The following is a 20501-nucleotide window of genomic DNA, read 5'->3' on the forward strand; positions in this document are numbered from 1 at the left end:
TCCACCTGCCAATGCAGGGGACACGGGTTCGAGCCCTGGTCCGGGAGGATCCCACATGCCATGAAGCAACTTAGCCCGTGCGCCACAACTACTGAAGCCCGCCCGCCTAGAGCCCGTGCTCCGCAACAAGCCCGTGCACCACAACGGAGAGTAGCGCCTGCTCTCTGCAACTAGAGAAAGCCCGCGCGCAGCAACGAAGACCCAAGGCAGCCAAAAATAAATAAATAAATACATAAATGTATTTTAAAAAAAAAGTGCTTGACGTTCTTTGTAGTTGGTGATTTCAACTCACTCCACAAAGCATCTCGTAAGGGATGACTGCAATGAACAAAGCAAGAGTAGAAAATAATAATCATACATACACACAGAAGCTGGAATATTTATGTAAATGTAAATCACATCAAGTCACCTCAATGACTTCCCTTCACACATAGAGTAAAATCCAAAGTTGGTACCACGGCCTCCCAAGTACTATGAAAAAGCCCTCACTACCTCTGATCTCATTTCCTACCACTCTCTTCACTCACTTGTGATCCAAAGCCCTTGCTCCTCATAAAACAAGGCAAGAATGTTTCTGTCTGGGGCCTTTGCACTTGCTGTTCCCTCCACCTGAAGATACTTTCCCCTCAAACAGTCATATCGTTCACCTCTTCACTTCATTTAGGCCTCTGTTCATTATCACTTCCTCAGAGGCCCATCTGACCACCTTATATAAAACAGCACCCCACCTTACCCCTCTCCATCTCCTTTCCCTGCTTTACTTTTTTCTACTTCATACGATTATCTGACATTGTGTTATATTAATTGATTTAATATATTGATTTCCCCCACTCTAGAATATAAGCTCTATGATAGTAAAGACTTTTGGTCACTTATCCAGCACCTAAAACAGCGAACAGTGAGTGCTCCATAAATATCTGTTGACTACATTTAAGCAGCAGAATGCAGAAAGTAGTATTGCTATTCTCACTTTACGGTTTACAGAAAACTATGACATATAAAGATTAAATAAGTACCTGGGAACAAACAAAGGGGAAAAAAATGTCAAGACTTGATGAATGATTCCTGAAATGGGTAAATCGAAGCAAAGTCTGGTTTGTATGGAGGAAGGGAAACCCAAACCATACACGGACACCAATTAAAATGTTGGCCACACAGGAAGAAGGCAAATAGAACCGAGTCTCTTCCCTAAGGCCGTGACCATATGGTGCCCTCACAACAACCTCACAGGATAAGCACGTCAGGTACAGTCATTAACAGCAAGACTGACGGCCAGACTTCGCAGCCGGCAAGGATGGCGGGTCCCGCCCAGCACTCACCGGTTTGGACAGTTACATAATCAACAGCCAGCACCTCGGGCTTCCTCCCGCCCCTGGGCTGGCATCACGTGGCAGGCCTCGCGACCGGAAGCAGCACCCAAGAGAACCGCGGCAGTTGGCGAATCCGGGGAAGAGTTCCAGCGCGGGAGGTGAGGTGAGAGGTCACGGTGGTTCTTACGTAAGGGGCCAGAGCGCGCGGCGGGAAGTGGAGGCCCGCCGGCGGAGAGGGGTGCGTCTAGGCGGCCCTGCGCTCCCTTTGATTGGCCGGCAGGATGACGAACGCATTTACAGTCGGCCCTGCGGTAGTGGGAGCGTGCGTCAGCTTTGCACAATCGGGGAAGGAGAAGGGGCGTGTCTGACCGCTCAGGGGGCCCGCCGATTGGCTGGATGGCGGCGGCGCCGGGTGGCCCGGGCCGCCGGAGGAGGGCGGTGCCGTGGGCCTGGTCCCGGCTTACTGGCGACCGGTTTTAGTCAGATGATAATGGCAGCTCGGACCGGTCAGAGGGCCTTGAAAAAGGTGGTCTCGCGATGCCGTCCGAGGTCGGCGGCAGCGGCCGGAGCCCCGGTTCCTGTGCAGGGGCCTGCGCGGAACGTCAGGTAATGAACAACTGGGGCTCAGCGGCGAGGGTAGTTTTCAGCCCAGGCCTGCTGAGCAAGGGGACTGGGGGTATTTAGGGTGGGGCAGACGGACCGGATGCGTTTCCTCGTCTCTGGAGAGAAAGGGTCTCCTGCCTTCTCAGGGCCGCGCGTTTCCCCCCACCCCCTTGGCCGGAGGCTCGCCGGCCTGTCACGGGGGTGATTCGCTGCCCTCGCGAGAGGCGGTGAATCATCCGCTAAGCGACTTTGAAGCAGCTGATGAAGCAACTCGGAGGGGTTGCCTTTGGGCTCTTCCGGCCTCCTCCCCATGGCCTACGGCTGCTGCTCTCGGAAAGTGATAACTTTGCGGCGCAGGAGTTGCGGGTTGATGGGCGTGTGGGAGTTTGTGGCCTGGCAGTAAGGCCCCCTTTGTTCCCCCAGCGTATCCGATGGCCAGACGTGCTTTCCCAGTTTCTGGTAGCGGTCTTTGCCCCCGCCCTTTGGTGCTTGCTAAACTAAACCGAAGCCGGGGACTTGGATTTTTTTCCATGCCATTGTAACTTAGAAGTCCTGTAACCTTGAACCAGAGTCTGCCTTCGATTTTCCTGGTTGGTTCTTTTTCGGTAGGTGATGGAGGTGGAGACACGAAAGATTCCATACTTCTACCACTTAGTCTCCTTTTATTAATGCCATTTTAATAAACTATGCTCGAAAATTAAAAGTTAACGTTTAAAATTAATTTAGTTGTAAACTACGGGGTAGAGGGAGAAAGCACAAATCTGGTTGAGCTCCAGGACATTTAGATTCAGTGAAGAATTTTTTAAAATACCAACAACCCAACCAACTTCAAATCCTTTTAGACATTTATTGGTTGAAAAAGTTTTAAGCAGAACATACTGTATCATGCTTTAGATCTGCTTTGTATTATTCTTATAAAATGCTGGCTTGCAAATAAACAAAACTAAAAATTGCTGTAGTGATCAAATTAAGGCTTAAATTCCAGGATAAAATATTTACTGTTTATGATAATGAAGAGGGAGAGAGTTTACGAGTTCATTGCAAGGCTGAAGCATTAACATAGATTCTGGCCTTTATTATAGTAGAGTATTTGGGATGTAGTATTGGAAGATTAGTGACCAAAAAACTGTCCTTCATCTGGTCCAGTTTTCATTTCATGGTTTAACCATATATACGATTGTATGGTTCTCGTATTGCAGTTGAAGACATATTGTTCTTGATAATATGTGAAAATAGATGGGCAGTCCAGGGCATTGTAACCATAGTATGCAGACCGATCAGAAGACGCCTGTTAACTTGCTTTAAACACAGGCATTTCCCTTATGATTATAATCAGATTGTGTGTTTCTTTTTCGGGGGATAGAGGGACCGTATTACATGAACCTGGTACAAAATTCAAAACCATATACAGTGAAAAGTAAGTTTCCAAAACACCCAGTTCACCTCTTCAGAAGCAAGGGTCTTATTATTTTTTTTTAATAAAGGTTTATCTCAGATGCTGCTTTTTCTGGTCTGATTTATTAGAAAATTGTTCATAATTATGCATAGTATCTGCCACGTAATTGGCTTCCAATAATAGATAAGAAGGTATCTATATGAAAAGTGAGCGAAATAGATAAAACTGTTAAAACAGTTAAAGACATCTAAAGAATGTCTTAGAAGGGAAATGGGTGATTAGGCATTTTGAACACCAAGCTTGGTTTTTATAATCTGTGTGGCTACCAGAGATTCTAAATTATATTTTGTGTCCTTTTTTTTTAAGGGGGAAGCTAAATTAACTGCCTAATTATTATTATTAATTTTTAAATTTTATTTATTTTTGGCTGTGTTGGGTCTTCATTGCTGCGCACGGGCTTTCTCTAGTTGTGGCGAGCGGGGGCTACTCATCGTTGTGGTGTGTGGGCTTCTCCTTGTGGTGGCTTCTCTTGTTGTGGAGCACGGGCTCTAGGCGTGCGGACTTCAGTAGTTGTGGCACGTGGGCTCAGTAGTTGTGGCAGTCGGGCTGTAGAGCGCAGGCTCAGTAGTTGTGGCGCACAGGCTTAGTTGCTGCACCGCATGTGGGATCTTCCTGGACCAGGGCTCGAACCAGTGTCCTTTGCACTGGCAGGGGGATTCTTTTTTTTTTTTTTTTTTTTTTTTTGCGGTACGCGGGCCTCTCACTGTTGTGGCCTCTCCCGTTGCGGAGCACAGGCTCAGTGGCCATGGCTTACGGGCCTCGCCGTTCCGCAGCATGTGGGATCTTCCTGAACCAGGGCACGAACCCGTGTCCCCTGCATCGGCAGGCGGACTCTCAAGACACTGCGCCACCAGGGAAGCCCGGCAGGGGGATTCTTAACTACTGCGCCACCAGGGAAGTCCCTGCCTAACTATTTAATTTCCACTGTTCTGCTTCATTCAGCAGAATAACTGTCAGTCACTTTTATTGGCATAATTCCACTTTAAAGCAAACGCTATAGCTTTACTCAAAAAAATTACAGTAGGCTTTTAAAAATATTATCACTGCCTTTAAAATTCACATAACATCATATTTTTAAAGATCTTTAGGAACACATGACACCCTTATTCTCTCTAGGAGATGAATCTATCTTAAAAGAGACTTAAGTTCATTCATACAGTTCATATGCTTGATTCTTTTCCATAGTCATGAAGCATTTAGCTTAACTATTTTCATTGACCTTTCTTTCATTACCTTTGGAATGAGTCTACCCAATTTTTATAAACAGCTTTAATTGTTCAAAAGTTTTTTCTTGTATTTTTGGAGCCATAGTCTCAAGTATCACCTCTTATCTTCTGGCTGAATATCGCCAATTTCTTCAATCATTCTTTAACTTGATTTTCTCTTCCCGCCAAACTGTAGGGTCTCAGTGTCCTTAAAGAAATTTTATTTATATGTAAATCATATCTTATATAAATCAAATTTCATATATGATAACATGAGATTTCACCAGGCCACTCCATTACACTTTTAAAAAATAACTTGAAGATGCAATTTAATGAAATATTGCTCTCTTACTTGGAACACTTCAAGAACATCTCATTGAGAATAAATTCCAAATTGCTTTATCCTCACCAATAATCCCCAGTATGATCCAGCTCCAACCTGTCTCTCTAACATTATTTCATGGTGCTCTCCCCCTGGCTTGCTATACTGCTGTTACACTGTTAGTCTGTTTTAGTGTCTGGATGCTGCCACACTCTTCCCCTAGTACCTGAAATGCTCTGTATCTACCTCTCCTCCCACGTACATACACACATGTATGTGTGAGAGAGATTTTATATATATGTGCACACGCATTTATTATGTACATACATATCTATTAGCATGGCTAATGACTCCTTATCCATTATTTCTCAGCTGAAATACAACCTGAGAGGACTTCCTGGACCACCCTGTCTAAAGAAGGTCTTAATTACATCTCCCCACACCCATTTCTATTTTAGTGATTTTTTTTGAATCCCCAACTAGAATGTAATCTTCATGTTTGTTTTATTCACCATTATATCCCTAGTGCCTAGCTCAGAATAGGCGCTCAATAAGTATGTGAACTAATAATGCACGAATAGTAGTGTAAAACAGTTATGCAATAATCTTATTAGAATAAAGGCTGAAAACATTTAGGTGAACAGGAGCATATCAGGCATCTGTATTACAAAGCACCCAAACAGTTAACATTCTAGTTACCTTGACATATGTTTTCACATATATACATGGAAATGGAGATTGGAAGGTAAAAGATAACTGAGCAGCAGGTCTGACAGGGCCGCCAGATATCCAGTGGGAGAGCAAGACCTAATTTCAAATCTCATAGAGTAGATCAGTGGATCCCAGTGGATCCAGCTGGGAAAACAAGCTGAGTAGGTGAGTTGAAAATTGGATGATGAATATCCTAGAAAGCCTAGGGTAAGAATACGTTGTAAAACATGACTGCAGACTAAAAGCCAACTTCTGGGAGAGATACCTTTTCTGTTAGAAGCTTCTAACCATAACTGTAAGCTGGTATTTTTAGTTTCTTTTTTTAAAATAAAATTTATTTATTTTATTTATTTTTGACTGCGTTGGGTCTTAGTTGCAGCGCATGGGCTTCCTCTAGTTGCAGCAAGAGGGGGCTACTCTTCGTTGAGGTGTGCAGACTTCTCATGGCGGTGGCTTCTCTTGTTGCGGAGCACAGGCTCTAGGCGCATGGGCTTCAGTAGTTGTGGCATGTGGGCTCAGTAGTTGTAGCTCATGGGCTCTAGAGTGCAGGCTCAGTAGTTGTGGTGCACGGACTTAGTTGCTCCACAGCATGTGGGATCTTCCCGGACCAGGGCTTAAACCCATGTCCCCTGCATTGGCAGGCAGATTCTTTTTTTATTAATATCTTTATTGGAGTATAATTGCTTTACAATGGTGTGTTAGTTTCTGCTGTATAACAGTGAATCAGCTATATGTATACATATGTCCCCATATCCCCTCCCTCTTGCATCTCCCTCCCTCCCACACTCCCTATCCCACCCTTCTAGCTGGTCACAAAGCACTGAGCTGATCTCCCTGTGCTATGCGGCTGCTTCTCACTAGCTATCTATTTTACATTTGGTACTGTATATATATGTCCGTGCCACTCTCTCACTTCGACCCAGCTTACCCTCCCCCTTCCTCCTGTCCTCAAGTCCATTCTCTACTGCATCTTTATTCCTGTCCTGCCCCTAGGTTCTTTAGAACCTTTTTTTTTTTTTAGATTCCATATATATGGCAGGCAGATTCTTAACCACTGCGCCACCAGGGAAGTCCCTTTTTAGTTTCTTTATGGTGCTTTAGAAGCTTGTGTGTGTGTGTGTGTGTGTGTATTTTTTCAGGACTATTCTAAGGTTGCACAGTCTTCTAAAGTATGATTGTTATTTTACAATCTCTATAGTTTGTGTTTTCTCTTAATTGTCAATGTTAATCAGGTAATTTTTGTCTTTTTAGATATTTAGCTTCCTGTGGTATACTGATGAGCAGAACTCTTCCACTACATACCTCAGTTTTGCCTAAGGAGATATATGCAAGAACTTTCTTCAGAATTGCTGCACCATTAATAAACAAAAGAAAAGAATATTCAGAGAGGAGAATTATAGGGTTTGTATAAAATAATAGTTGTACTAAAAGAGTGTGTTCACAATTTTCTATAGAACATCATGCCTCTTTTTTTCTGGATTCTCTTCTTACAGACTAAGCTCTAATTTTCTAGCCCTTGCCGTTTTATAAATATTTGTTGAATGTAGTCATGTGGTAACTCTATAGGATAGATTTAAATCTTGACATTTAAAGGAAATAATTAAACTGTTTATGACCTGCATTTTTTGTACACTGTTCTTTTTTATAGTGGCAACATTACTGATATGTTGAGCCAGATATGTCTGTATAGCTCCCTCACATACACACATACCTAGGTAAGTACATATAAACATGCTAAGAGGCCCCTACCATCTAGAGCAGAGGTTGGCAAGCTTTTCTGTAAAGGGCCAGTTAGTAAATAGGTTTGTGGACCATACTGTCTTTGTTGCAACTACTCAACTCTGTCACTGTACCCCAAAAATAGCGATAGACAATATGTAATAAATGGGCCTGGCTGTGTTCTAATAAAATTTTATTTACAGAGCCACGCAGCAGGCCAGGTTTGGCCCCTCATCTAGGGGTATATACAGCAGAGAATAGAGAGTCTGCAGATCTGCTAAACCAGAAATAAGCAGTCCTTCATATGGGAATTTCTACAAGGGGGTCTTAATTCCCAACAGGCCATTAAATATTACATGAATTCTTCTAAAAGTACTTTTCATTCATTTTATTTAGTTGCTTTTTCCCTTCTAATTTTTCTGCAGTAAAGAACTTTGGGCATACTCATAACTTTTGTCACATAATTGACCGTTATTACTGGATAGTCACTGTATTAGTTAAGGTAATGCTAGCAACCATACAGGTAAAACCCAAAAGTTTATTTCTTTCTCATGTAAAGTTGAAGTGGGTATTCCCAATCCATGGGCAGCAATCCTCGAGTAGTGATTCAGGAAGCCAGGCTCCATCCAACTTGTGACTTTTGTAATTCCTTAGTCTTCAGAGTCTCTTAAAAAGATACACGTGGTTCTTAATCATATTGGTCTGGAAGTGACACCCAGTGCTTACTCTCAGATATTATTCTCAAGAACTAGTCATGTTACAGCTATGTAATTGTAGCCTCCAGGTGGCCAGCAATTATGCCACGTAAAGCAAGTGTAAATACTTGGATAGGTAGACATCTTTGCATCAGCTGGTATCTGTTGAAAAGAGACATGGCAACAAAAGGATGAGAAATCAAATAGTGAACTGGTCTGCTTTCCTTTTGAATCAGAAATATAACATCTTCCTTTTACTGTGTACTTGCCATTTGACAGGCACTACTGGGGGCTCTATATTTATTGTTTCATTTAATTCTCACAATAGCCATGTGAACTAGGTATTATTCCCATTTTAGAGATGAGGAAACTGAAGCTCAGAGAGATTATGTTGTGTCATGACTCCTAAGCTTATTTTTCCCACCATATTTACTTATTCTTTCTTGCTTCCTTATTTTTCTCATGTTAAAATTCTTTTTATTACAAATTGGTCTTATCTAATGATCTTCATCTTCCCCCATATTTGACATAAACACATAATAGCTACCATTTATTAAGTGCCTAGTAAGCATTGTGCATTATGCTAAAACTATTTCACTTAACCCTTAAAAGAACCCTGTAGGGACTTCCCTGGTGGTCCAGTGGTAAATAATCCACCTTCCAATGTAGGGGATGTGGGTTCGATCCCTGGTCAGGGAACTAAGATCCCACATGTGGCAGGGCAATTAAGCCCGCCACCACAACTACTGAGCTCGCTCACCTCAACCACAAACTACAGAGCCCACACACTCTGGAGCCCGTGCCACAACTAGAGAAGAGAAAACCCATATGCCACAAGTAGAGAGAAACCCGCACGCCACAAGGGAGCACCGCAGTGAAAGATCCTGCATGCTGCAATGAAGATTGGACAGCGAAATAAATAAATATTAAAAAAAAAAAAAAACACCTGTACAGGTATTTTTCAATCATGGATGAAGAAAATGAAGTTGAGAGGTTAAGCAGCCTAGCCAGGGTCACATGACTTACTATGTTTTAGAGTTGATATTTGAACACAGTACTTTCTGACTACAAAGTCCATCCCCTTGACTGCTATGCTATACTGCTTTCTTAGTCAGTGCAGACTACTTTTATGACAATTAGCTTCCAGACTACCAGGTTTCATACTTCATGGGACTTATTTTGGCATTTATTTCCAAATGTCTGAGAACATGGGGAGGGTAGGTTTATTTCCCCCCCTCTGCTGTGGGCCTCATTTCATGATCATAAAGATTAAATATGTATAAACACTCATTCTGTCATATTCCAAAAATACCCTTTTAAACTTTAGAATGTGATTGTTTACTATATCATTTTGAGGTGAATTATGTTTTAACAGTGTGAGTCTTTATAACCAAGAATTATATGTGTCTGGTTCTCATTCAGTTGTCTTTTACTTGTATCCACAATGTTTTTGTTGTTTGGTTTTTCATTTAAACCCTGATGGTTTTTTGTTGTATTTCTATGTATTTTGCATTTCTATGCTACTGTTTTCTACTTGTTAGTATAGGAACGATATTATTTTTTATATATTTCTCAACAGGCTACATAACTAAATTCTGAATTGATTAGCTTCTGATTTGATAGTCATATCACCTGCCAATTTATAATTTTGCCTAATTCTTTTCCACACATGTGCCTCATATTTCATGCTCTGATTTAATTATTTTGACATACTTTCAGAAAAATGTCAGATAACAATGATGATATACAACACCTTTGTCTTATTTCTAACTCTAATAGGAATGCTTCTGGTATTTAACTATCTATGGAGGGAATCATATAATGTTTTTGACTAATTAATATGGTTATAATAATATAATTCTTAGTATTAAACCATCCAAACATCCTTAAATGAGTTGCATTTGATTGTTGTATTTTTTAAAAAATATATTGCTCTATTATATCTGCTGATATGTAGAAGTTTTGCCACAGGTGATGTGGGTTTATAGATTTTGTTTTTTATGTGCTTTGTGAGGCTTGGGTTCGCAGATGTTATGCTGGCTCATAAAAAGAATGAGAGGTTTCCTTTTTTTGTGGTATAGAATAGATGTTTTTCTTAATTACAAAATCATCACATACTTGTATAAAAACTTAACAATTTAGAAATATGTATACTAAAAGACTTAGTCTATTTTTACTCCTACTTCTTTTTCCTGAATTAACAACTGGTAATTGTTTAATCTGTATCCTTCTAGGACTTTTTCAATTGTTTTCATAACAGACAGTCTATTAACATAATTATTTTCACGAAAAAAATCCCGAATGTTTAAAATTGAGGAAATATAGTATACACTTAAAATATTTCTCAAATAGATAATAGAATCATATATATCCCATCTGCTTTAGTGTGCCTTTTTTCACATAGCAATATATTGTAAACCTCTTTGCTCTAAAGTATACGGTTGACCCTTGAAAAGTGGGGTGTTTAGGGGGTGCAGACCCCCACACAGTAAAAAAAATCTGCATACTGCTATTTCTGTCTCCAAACGAGGAATTGTTAAATGACTCACCCAAAGGCAGGAAGCTGATGAAACAGTTTGGATAAAATCAAGACTCAAAAAATAAAATAAAATAAAATCAAGACTCAAACCCTAGTTGTTTTGATTCCACATATTGTGATCTCTAATTGAACACAAACTTTCCCTCACATTTAATTTAAAGATCGGTAAAATGAAAATACAGGTACTAATATTACTGAAAAAACTTCGTGTATAAGTGGACCCACACAGTTCAAACCTGTGTTGCTCAAGGGTCAACTGTACATCTGATCTTAATCCCTTTAGATAACTGATAGAGTTCCACAGTATGAGTGTACCATAATTCATCAACCATTTATTATTAAGCAATTATTAATGTTTATCAACCAAATATTTAGGTTGCTTCTAGTTTTTTTCTCTCAAAGTCTCAGTTTTTAAATGCTGGTTACTAATTAAAATTTTAAAAACCATATCTGCAAGCCAGATTCAACCTGTGGTCTGCCACATTGTAAGCTCTGCTATAGACATATGTTTAGCTCCCTTTTATCCTTTTATTTTCTGTGTTTTAAAGACATTCATCCCAGAGTGTGGTTCTATATGTGTGCCAAATGATTTATTGCCTCATACATAGTAAACCTTATTCATATTCAATTTAAAGTGTACATATACCATATAAATAGATGCAGTTAACACCTCTCCTTTTTTTTTTTAAGATATTCTATGCAGGAAATGTATGATGTAGTATCAGGAATGGAGGATTACAAGCATTTTGTTCCTTGGTGCAAAAAATCAGATGTAATATCAAGGAGATCTGGATACTGCAAAACACGATTAGAAATTGGGTTTCCACCTGTATTGGAGCGCTATACATCAGTGGTAACCTTGGTGAAACCACATTTGGTAAAGGTAATGGTTTTGTTTTTTGTTGTTTTTAAATATTCCTCAAATATTATGTTAAATGGGTTAAAGTATAATAGCATTAAGAAGACTTCCCTAAACTAATAGGAGGAGGGAAAAAACAAACTATTTATTATATCTCTTAAATCATGTTATTTTACACAATATTAGCATTATTCTTTCCAAATAGAAATTTAACTAGAACATGGAAATAAGAAGCTTTTTCTTTTGTCCTTCTGTTGAGGACTATTGACCCACAGGAAGGATTTGGCCGCACAAGTGAGAAATGTTTTAATACTTGCACTACTTTTTCTTAAGTTAAGGAAGGGAAAGTGGTGAGAGGATGCAGAAAGGTAGAAAAGATATAAATGTGGAGAACATAAACATTATTGAAGTCATCCTGCCATGTACCAGGTACTGAAATGCCAAGTGTTGTTGCATGCATATATTAAGCATCTTACTCTTCTCAGAGGAGGGTACACATTTAGAAAGGGTACCCAGACTTCAACACACAAAAAGGCAGAATACCATAGAGTAATGCCCATTTCTTTTGAATTTCTAGATGTGATGACCAAAGACTTTCAAAGCTGAATTGTGTTTTGTGCTCACAGGATTTAGTGGTGGTATCATTTCTTGGTAATTGGCCAGAGCTAAATTCCTTCGTCACCTCTTTGTCAGGCATTGAGGAGGAGCAACTCTCATACCAGAAAGAGTATACTGTCCAGTGAAGCTAAGACCTTGGAGTCCACCCTAGTCACAATCTCAAAACTTCAACTCCACTTAAAAGACTGTGCACCACTGTGGGACTCTGTCGTTATTACGACTGTTTTCACCTGTTTGCCTCATAGTTTTGGAGTTTTCACCTATACTACACTTAAAATAGCTAACATATTGAGCTCTTTATAGTGCTTTACTTGAATTACTCTTCACAACAGCCCTTTGAGATGCAAATTTTATTCTCCATCTTATAGTTGAGTACACTAAGGCCTAGAAGAGTTAGATAAGGTTACACAGCCAAGACTCTAGTCTGTCTGACAGCAGCAAATATCTCTGTAATCTTAAAATTGAGTCCCCTGACCTCAGTCTCTTACCATTCAGACTCTCATAACTTAGATCTTAACATATTCTGCATCTAACTAAAAGAACTCTAAAGTCTCATTTTCTCCTCCTGGCTTTCTTCCCTTCCCTGGCTTCCATGAATGAACCATATAGTGCTTATTCCACAGCCCTGTGCCTTTGCATATTGTTCCCTCTTTTACCTATAATGAAAATTCCTTGCCTGTTAATCTTTCAAATTCCAACCTGCTTTCTCCCTTTCCTTTCATATAGATGACTAGTTCTACCTCGGTGATTCCTCTGGGCTTTGCACGTGCTTTATTTATTTCTCTTATCACTCTGTAGTGTAATTTCTTTCTTCATTTGTATTTCTGCTTGACAAAATCGAGGTACTTGAGAGAATGGAAGATCCTCTTTTTCATCTCTGTATCCTCAGCACCAGTACTACAATGACAGGAGTCATGAGGCCTCTTTGTTTATGAAGTTCTCACTACTGTGTTCTTGGGTTATTGTAGATCCACAGATGTTCATAATAATTTCAGTAACTTTTAACACTGCCAAGGAGGGAGGAAACTATTTTTTTTAATTATAATAATATGTATTAGATAGTCATTGCTATCTCAATTTTATGAGGCTTAGGGAAATTAAGAGCCCTACACAAATTCATACTGTGTGTGTCTGATTCCAAAACTATTTTTCCATTAAAATAAGCTGTCTCACTTAGTGTGCTAGTTTATTGTTTAAAGACATATTTGAGAATAACACACAACTCTCTATGTTCAGCTTTCAATTTTCCCTGGGTTCAGGTTCTGGATTTTAATACCTGATACACATATGTGACATATAATAAAAATTATTATAACTGAGGAAGCAGCAGAAGCCATGTGACATTTTCTGTGAATTGTTAGCTGCCCCAAATGTGCCTGTGACTTAACATGTCAGTGATTCTAGTCTACCTGAATCTGTAATGTCCAGAAACCTTCCTACTGTGTTCAGTATCTCTGTTAGGAATGAGATCTTTGGCAGTATTGTCCCTATCAAAACGTACCAATAGTCTGGGAGGATCCCACATGCCGCGGAGCAACTAGGCCCGTGAGCCACAACTGCTGAGCCTGCGCATCTGGAGCCTGTGCTCTGCAACAAGAGAGGCCGCGACAGTGAGAGGCCCGTGCACCGCGATGAAGAGTGGCCCCTGCTTGCCACAACTAGAGAAAGCCCTCACACAGAAACGAAGACCCAACACAGCAAAAATAAATAAATTAACTAATAAACTCCTACCCCCAACATCAAAAAAAACCAGTAAAAATCCATGGGTCCTTGAGCTGGATTATTGATATGAGTATAGCACTGCCACATTTTGTGAAAAAGTGGTCAGAGGAAGGTGCTATATTATAGTGATTATTCCCAACAGCTGTTTCTCCTTCACTATTAAATTTCCTATAAGCTTCTTATGTGGTTGTAAAGAAAGGTGGAATGCATTATCTTAAAGTTGGGTAATTAAAAGTTTAAAAAAATTAAAAATAAAAGTAAACAGGGGCTTCCCTGGTGGTCCAGTGGTTAAGACTCCAGACTTCCACCGCAGGGGGCATGGGTTTGATCCCTGGTTGGGGAACAAGATCTCACAAGCTGTGAGGCATGGCCAAAAATAAAAAAAGTAAATAAACAAAGTTGGATAACTGAAACAATACGGTTTTATTATAGACTTTTGATGGTTTTAAAAATTGGATGGCCATTATTGAACTATATATAAAGCCAAACTCTTTGAAGAAAATTTTTACTTCTCCCCAGTGACTTAGCATATCAGCTATTAAAGCAGTTAGTATTTTAATGACTTATTTTATCGTGTCTAAATAAGTTTTAAAACATTCACTGGTTTCCATATTAAAAATTAAAATAATATGTTCTTTTTATAAATGTGTGACTAGAGCATATCTTTTTAAATGCATTTTAGTATGGATGCAGTTTATAATGATTCTACCGTGTTACCATCTGATAATTAATTCAAAAGGGTTTAGATGAAGAGGAAGTGAGGAATAAACTGCAAATGGATTTTTAGCTCTTTAGCCCCCAGTTTGAACCATCTTTAGAGAGATCCAGATATAGTCAGAGAAATAATCCTATATTCTGTGTTTAGGTAGGCTATAGCTATGGGAGAAAAAATGACTGTTTACTTTGGGGGAAACAGTTTACCTACGCAGGTCCTTATTTTGCAATATATTTTGTAGTGTGTAGCCTCAGGAGAGGGACAGTCTAAATTCTTGAGGGGGATAACTTATACAAAAGAAAGGGGGTAGAGGGGCTTGATCATTTATCGGCCCCAGGATTTGCCAGAATTGCTGAAAACTTAAGGCTTAATTGAGGAGGGGAGTGTAGACTGAAACAAGAATTTTAAAAAATAGCCTGCTTCTGAGGGAAGGTGATAGATATTCTTGAGGTCAATTGTCTACTAGTATAATAAGGCCCAGATGGCATCTTAGGATAGTAAATAAAGAAACTGAACTTCTTTAAAGTTTTTTTGTTTGTTTGCGGTATGCGGGCCTCTCGCTGTTGTGGCCTCTCCCGTTGCGGAGCACAGGCTCTGGACGCGCAGGCTCAGCGGCCATGGCTCACGGGCCCAACCGCTCCACAGCGTGTGGGATCTTCCCAGACCGGGGCACGAACCCGTGTCCCCTGCATCGGCAGGCGGACTCTCAACCACTGCGCCACCAGGGAAGCCCTGAAACTGAACTTCATTCAAGGTCATAACATGTCCTAACAATGGACTAGTAACTATGGTTCTGGCCACCATTTTTCACACTGCAGGAGGCAACTCTTTAATGGGTCTCAACCAACATTTTTTAATGATATAGAATGGGAAATGTCAGGATGCACTGTACATAGTATTACTGTGTATTATGTTTCAATGTGTACACACACATGTAAAATAAACATGAGCACAGAAGAGAGGTCAGAAAGCAGTGGGTCAGGGACAAGGGTCAGGGCCACACTTTCAGGAAAACTGGAACCATAGAGGCCTCTAGAAATAAAGAATAATGAGTTAGGGAAAGACTGAATGTGATTGATAGAAAATCTTTGAGTTGCAAAGAAGAATTATAGAATTGTTCTAGGGATCTGTGCCAAATGCCTTACAAATGTTAAATTTAGCCATCCCGTACTGATGGTATAAGACAGGCATTATACTCATTTTACAGATTAAGGAAATACAGTACAGGGAATTAACTTGTTCAGGATCACTTATAAGTGGCAGAGCTGGAAATAAACTTCCAGATAGTCACTCCCTGTTTTGTTGTGGGAGGAGAAGTCTAAGTAGCCCAGTGGGTGACAGCAGTGGAAGAGAACAAGTGGCAATCTTGGGGATCCCAGGAGAAAGGAAAATGGCTTATATTGGCCAGAGATCACTTCCTAGTAGAAGCTAACAATGAGATGTTTTTGTCACCTGTGGTCTGACCTATAAAAATATTTACTTCTCAAAGAAATCATCTTCAGTTGTAGATTCTGGACACAATCCAAATGGTATTTAACTGTGGTTTTATTTTTTTCATTTTGTTCTAGGCATCCTGTACTGATGGGAAGCTCTTCAATCATTTGGAGACTGTATGGCGTTTTAGCCCAGGTCTTCCTGGCTACCCAAGAACTTGTACTTTGGATTTTTCAGTAAGTCTCTCATAAAGCCCTCTATTTGTTCCAAACATCAGGTGAGGTTGGTAAAGAAGGAGTAATCCATTTTTATTAGAACCCAGATGTCATAATTAATAACCTACGTGCATAGCAATTACTGAAAGACATTTTTTAAAAAATCTCAAATTTCTGAGTATTGAATACCTTTTTCTGCACTTTTTTTTTTTTTGCACTAATTTTATAAGAAAAAATGCTAGGGGAATTCCCTAGCAGTCCAGTAGTTAGGACTCTGTGCTTCCACTGCAGGGAACATAGGCTCAATCCCTGGTTGGGGAACTGAGATCCTTCATGCTGTGCGACGCGGCCAAAAAGAAGAAAAGAATGCTAATGACCCTTCCTCTTTTTCTATTTTATTCCTTGAAACCTTGAATAGTCATCCCTTTTCTATTTTCTAATTTTTACAAGTCCATAGATTATAAGACACACGCAACTAAGGGTTCACGTGCCACAACTAACGAGCCTGCAAGCCTCAGCTAACACCCAGTGCAACCAACCAACCAAATAAATAAATATTTTAAGAAGAAATGGTTATAATTTTGAGTAAATTACTGTATGCTATTCTCAGCTCTTAAGTTGCTTTCATTGCAAAATTAGTGGGCATATATGCGACAGTTGGGGAAATTTGAATGAAACCTCTCTAGATTAGATAATAGCATTATTATCTAGTAATATTAACTCCCTTTGTTAATTTCTTGGTTTTAATTGTACTGTGATTATATAAGACATTGAAATAGGGGAATCTGGGTGATGGGTGTATGAGAAATCTTAGTACTGTTTTTGCAACTTTTTTATAAATCAAATTATTTTAAAATTAAAACATTCAGAAGTTAATGGATATTTAAGGTCCTTAAGATATTATTTCTTAAACTGGGTTGCCTTGAATTCTGTCTTGAGGGGATATAAAGTTAGTTCTAAATCATTGTCTACTTTAAGATTGAACCACCTTCACCATCTATTTTGTGGGTTAATCTCATCTTTCTGCTACTACTTCTCATGGGAATACCATATCAGAAGGATCATTTCCCTTATTTACTTTTGGGAGGTAAGGTAGCTCGAAAAGGGGCATATTAAGAAGAAGGCAAAGTGATAAACATGGTATTTAGCAAAGCTTTTTTCCAGGTTTCTTTAACTTAGTAAAAGCAGACTCTTTGCCCCAAAATGAGATTCATTAGCCTTGTTTACTTAAGCTTATTGTTTAGCCGCTGTTGTGCTTACTGCAGTAAACAAATCTCCCTCTTCTGAGGGATGTTAAAATCTCATCTAGATAGACCCATAGAGCTCTGCCTTAGGTACTGGGCCAAGTAACACATTTCACAGTGTGAACACCATTACCCTAAGTGGAGATTGAGTAAAAGAAAGATCTTTCTAAAATAATTATTAACATTTTCCTACAGATTTCTTTTGAATTTCGCTCACTTCTACACTCTCAGCTTGCCACATTGTTTTTCGATGAAGTTGTAAAGCAGATGGTAGCTGCCTTTGAAAGAAGAGCATGTAAGCTGTATGGTCCAGAAACAAATATACCTCGGGAATTAATGCTTCATGAAGTTCATCACACGTAAAGAGAAAAAGGAAATGGTCATCTACTTGTAACTAGTTTATTCACTTTTAGGAAGTACTTTCATCATTTGCTTTCAGAAGTCAGAAAGCAGTTGTCAAACCAGCTTTGATTATAAACCCGTACCATTGAAAATTTGCACTTGGAATATGGAACCACGTGTACATAGAATTCAATCAAGTGTAATTCAGAGTAATATGTATATTAGCATATTTACAATAATGGGATGTCATCACTATTGCTAGAATACTGACATCACTCTTCTGAACAGAAATTGAAACTGTAAATTTAAACCTTTTAGTTATCACCTCACCTGAAAGAGGTTGGTTGAGATACTCATGCAGTGTGTATTATATTAACCATATCACTTTTAAGTTATTAAATTCAGACTATTTATAACTTATTGTCTTAGGGTCTGCCTCATGGCTTAGAATATTTGAGTAATCATCAGATGTTTAAAGTAAAAACTTTGACTTAAAAATACTGTTAATGAAGGTTCCGTGGCACTTTTCTTATTTTTAAATTGTTCTTGTGGGTATTAGTAGATAATTCGCTGTTATACTGAGGTTAGCTTCCAGATAGTGATTTTTCTTTTTTTTTTTTTGGTGAGTGGTCCAGAGTTTTAAGCTACTTTTCTCATAGTTTGCAGCCCTCTCCCCGGTACTTCGACTGCTCTTTCAAAAATGCTGTTTGCGTGTCAAATTTTGTCTACAGCAGTGGGCAGTACATGAGGATAATAAGTTGGTGTCCAATTTTGTCTACAACAGTGGGCAGTAGATGAAGATAAGTTGGTTGAGATGTCTCCAGCACCATGCATCCTTATTTTCTATTTATTGTGTGTACTCACTTTCAGTAATGCATTTCAAACTGATATTTTTGTAAACAAATCAATGTAAGGATTGAAGTGGTAACTTAATAAAGTTAATTTGTTTATTTTTTGTACAGTTATTTTGGTTATTGAAATGTCTTAAAATACTTTCACAGAAAAAAAATCTGGGCAAAATTCAGTCTTCCTTTAATCAATATTGATTCCCTTCCCTTCCTTCATTCCATACCCAACAACCCTCTGGCATTAATTACCCTTCCCTTGTTTCCTCAGATCAGCAAGGGAACTTACTAGTTCGTTCCCTACACGAATGCGTGTTTGCATCAATTTGTTCAGTAAATCTGTTGTGAGTAGCTGCTCTCTGCCACATGGTGGGTATACAGTGGTGAAGGATTCTTACAGTCTACTCACATGGAGCTTGATTATGCCTTCACACAGGTAAAGTATTTTTCCACGTATAAATGAGGTATCTTCCCAGATCATAAGTAGTTTGTATATAATTATGTACCTTTGGGGACTTCCCTGGCGGTCCAGTGGTTGAGACTCCGCGCTTCCACTGCAAGGGGGCGTGGGTTTGGTCCCCGGTCAGGGAATTAAGATCCCGCGTGCCGAGCGGCACAGCCAAAAAAAGAAAAAAAAATTATGCACCTTTTAAAAAACAAAGTTTTTTTTTAAGTGGCAAAGATAAGACCCCAGATATTTTCTCTTTTTCCCTGTACAGTATTACTACACTTTTAATGGAAATAAGAACTTGTACTTTACCACTATTCTTAAAGTGCCATAAAGTAGACTTAGGTTTAGAATCTAACTTAGTGGTTGGGTGTAACTGGACTGGTATTATGATAGTATGTACATGGTATTTTGGTTAGGGAACCCAGGAATGCCCAAATATTGCCTTGACCTAGCCATCCCTTTGACCCATGAGGTTCCCCAAGTATTGTCAGAACACAAGTCTTGGTAAGTGGTAGAGACAAACCCATGCATTCTGGCTCAAATATGTATGCTCTTGTGTTTGCTCTGAAGTCTGTGACCTGTGGACTTAAAATTTGGCATCTGTGCTTTCCATATCTTAAGAGGGAAAACACCACCACCTTTATAAACCTCTTGAATTGGCATCTGGTCAGTGAAATCTGAGGGGAAGACTGATGGGATAGGACTTGATAGATAAGATTTTTATCTCTGTGGAAAGAAACTTGGAAGAGAAACTTCTCTTCCTTGGTTTTTGCCTGGTTGCGTGAGGATGTGAAGTTTGCAGCTACATCTGCCATCTTTTCACAAAAAGGGAAGAGGCGATGATTCCAGAAAAGCCAATTCAGAACCCTAACATCAAGGGTTGAATGAACCAACCTTGTAGTGGGCACTTCTGGTTACATGAGATAACAGACCTTGAGTGTCTAAGTCACTTAGAGTTAGGTATTCAGTTACTTGCAGCCACCCTTTCATCCTGCTCCAATCTGAACTGGTTGCTCTCCACGCTGTTGCTGTTGTGCAAGTGTAATTCCCTAATCATCCTAGGATTTCCCTTCACCTCTCTCTTCTTGGGGTTCCTATTTCCTGGATCTTTGGCTTCCTTTTTATTTTTTAACTCTCAAAATGCTGAGGAAATCCTCTAGTGGCTTCCTAAGAAAGGGCGAATAGGAGCTAAATTTTTAGAATCCCTGAGTATCTGAAGATGTCATTGTTTTATATTCACACTTGATTGAGTATAGAACGCCACATTAAAAATAATCCCTCCCATCCCCCATAATTTGAAAATCTGACTTCATTGTATTCTGGCATCTGGTGCTGCTCTTGAGAAGTCTGATGCCATTCTTATAACCAGTACTTCGTTTTAGCACCCTTTTTTTGGTCTCTAGAAGCTTTTAAAATCTACTCTTTAACTTGGGTAGTCTGGAAATGCATGCTGATCGGTCGTGTTGCCCTGTCTTTTATTAATTGTGCAGGGCAAC

The 20501-nt window shown here is 39.4% G+C and overlaps 2 protein-coding genes across 8 annotated transcripts in view; one reads left to right on the plus strand and one right to left on the minus strand.

The window, feature by feature from the left end:
* SF3B1 (splicing factor 3b subunit 1) overlaps positions 1 to 1454 on the minus strand; it is a 62310-nt gene extending 60856 nt beyond the window's left edge. For 5 of the 6 annotated variants that reach the window (XR_013828781.1, XR_013828782.1, XM_079924640.1 and 2 more), the window contains exon 1: positions 1320 to 1454. The gene's annotated coding sequence lies outside the window, so the exon portion shown is untranslated. The remainder of the gene's footprint in view (positions 1 to 1319) is intronic. The other variant, XM_079924638.1, reaches the window with a different exon arrangement.
* Positions 1323 to 18649, plus strand: COQ10B (coenzyme Q10B). Of its 2 annotated transcripts, none has more exons than XM_079924651.1 (5): positions 1323 to 1468; positions 6859 to 7008; positions 11251 to 11443; positions 16043 to 16144; positions 17563 to 18649. In XM_079924651.1, the coding sequence occupies exons 2-5, from the start codon at positions 6884 to 6886 to the stop codon at positions 17728 to 17730; spliced, it is 588 nt and encodes a 195-aa protein (XP_079780777.1). In that variant the 5' UTR covers positions 1323 to 1468; positions 6859 to 6883; the 3' UTR covers positions 17731 to 18649. The 2 variants fall into 2 exon arrangements, with proteins under 2 accessions (XP_079780777.1, XP_079780776.1); XM_079924650.1 differs by lacking the exon at positions 1323 to 1468 and adding an exon at positions 1523 to 1916.
* Positions 18650 to 20501: the final 1852 nt, after the last annotated feature.

The sequence above is a fragment of the Stenella coeruleoalba genome (assembly GCF_951394435.1).
Source record: "Stenella coeruleoalba genome assembly, chromosome: 6".
Lineage (NCBI taxonomy): Eukaryota > Metazoa > Chordata > Mammalia > Artiodactyla > Delphinidae > Stenella > Stenella coeruleoalba.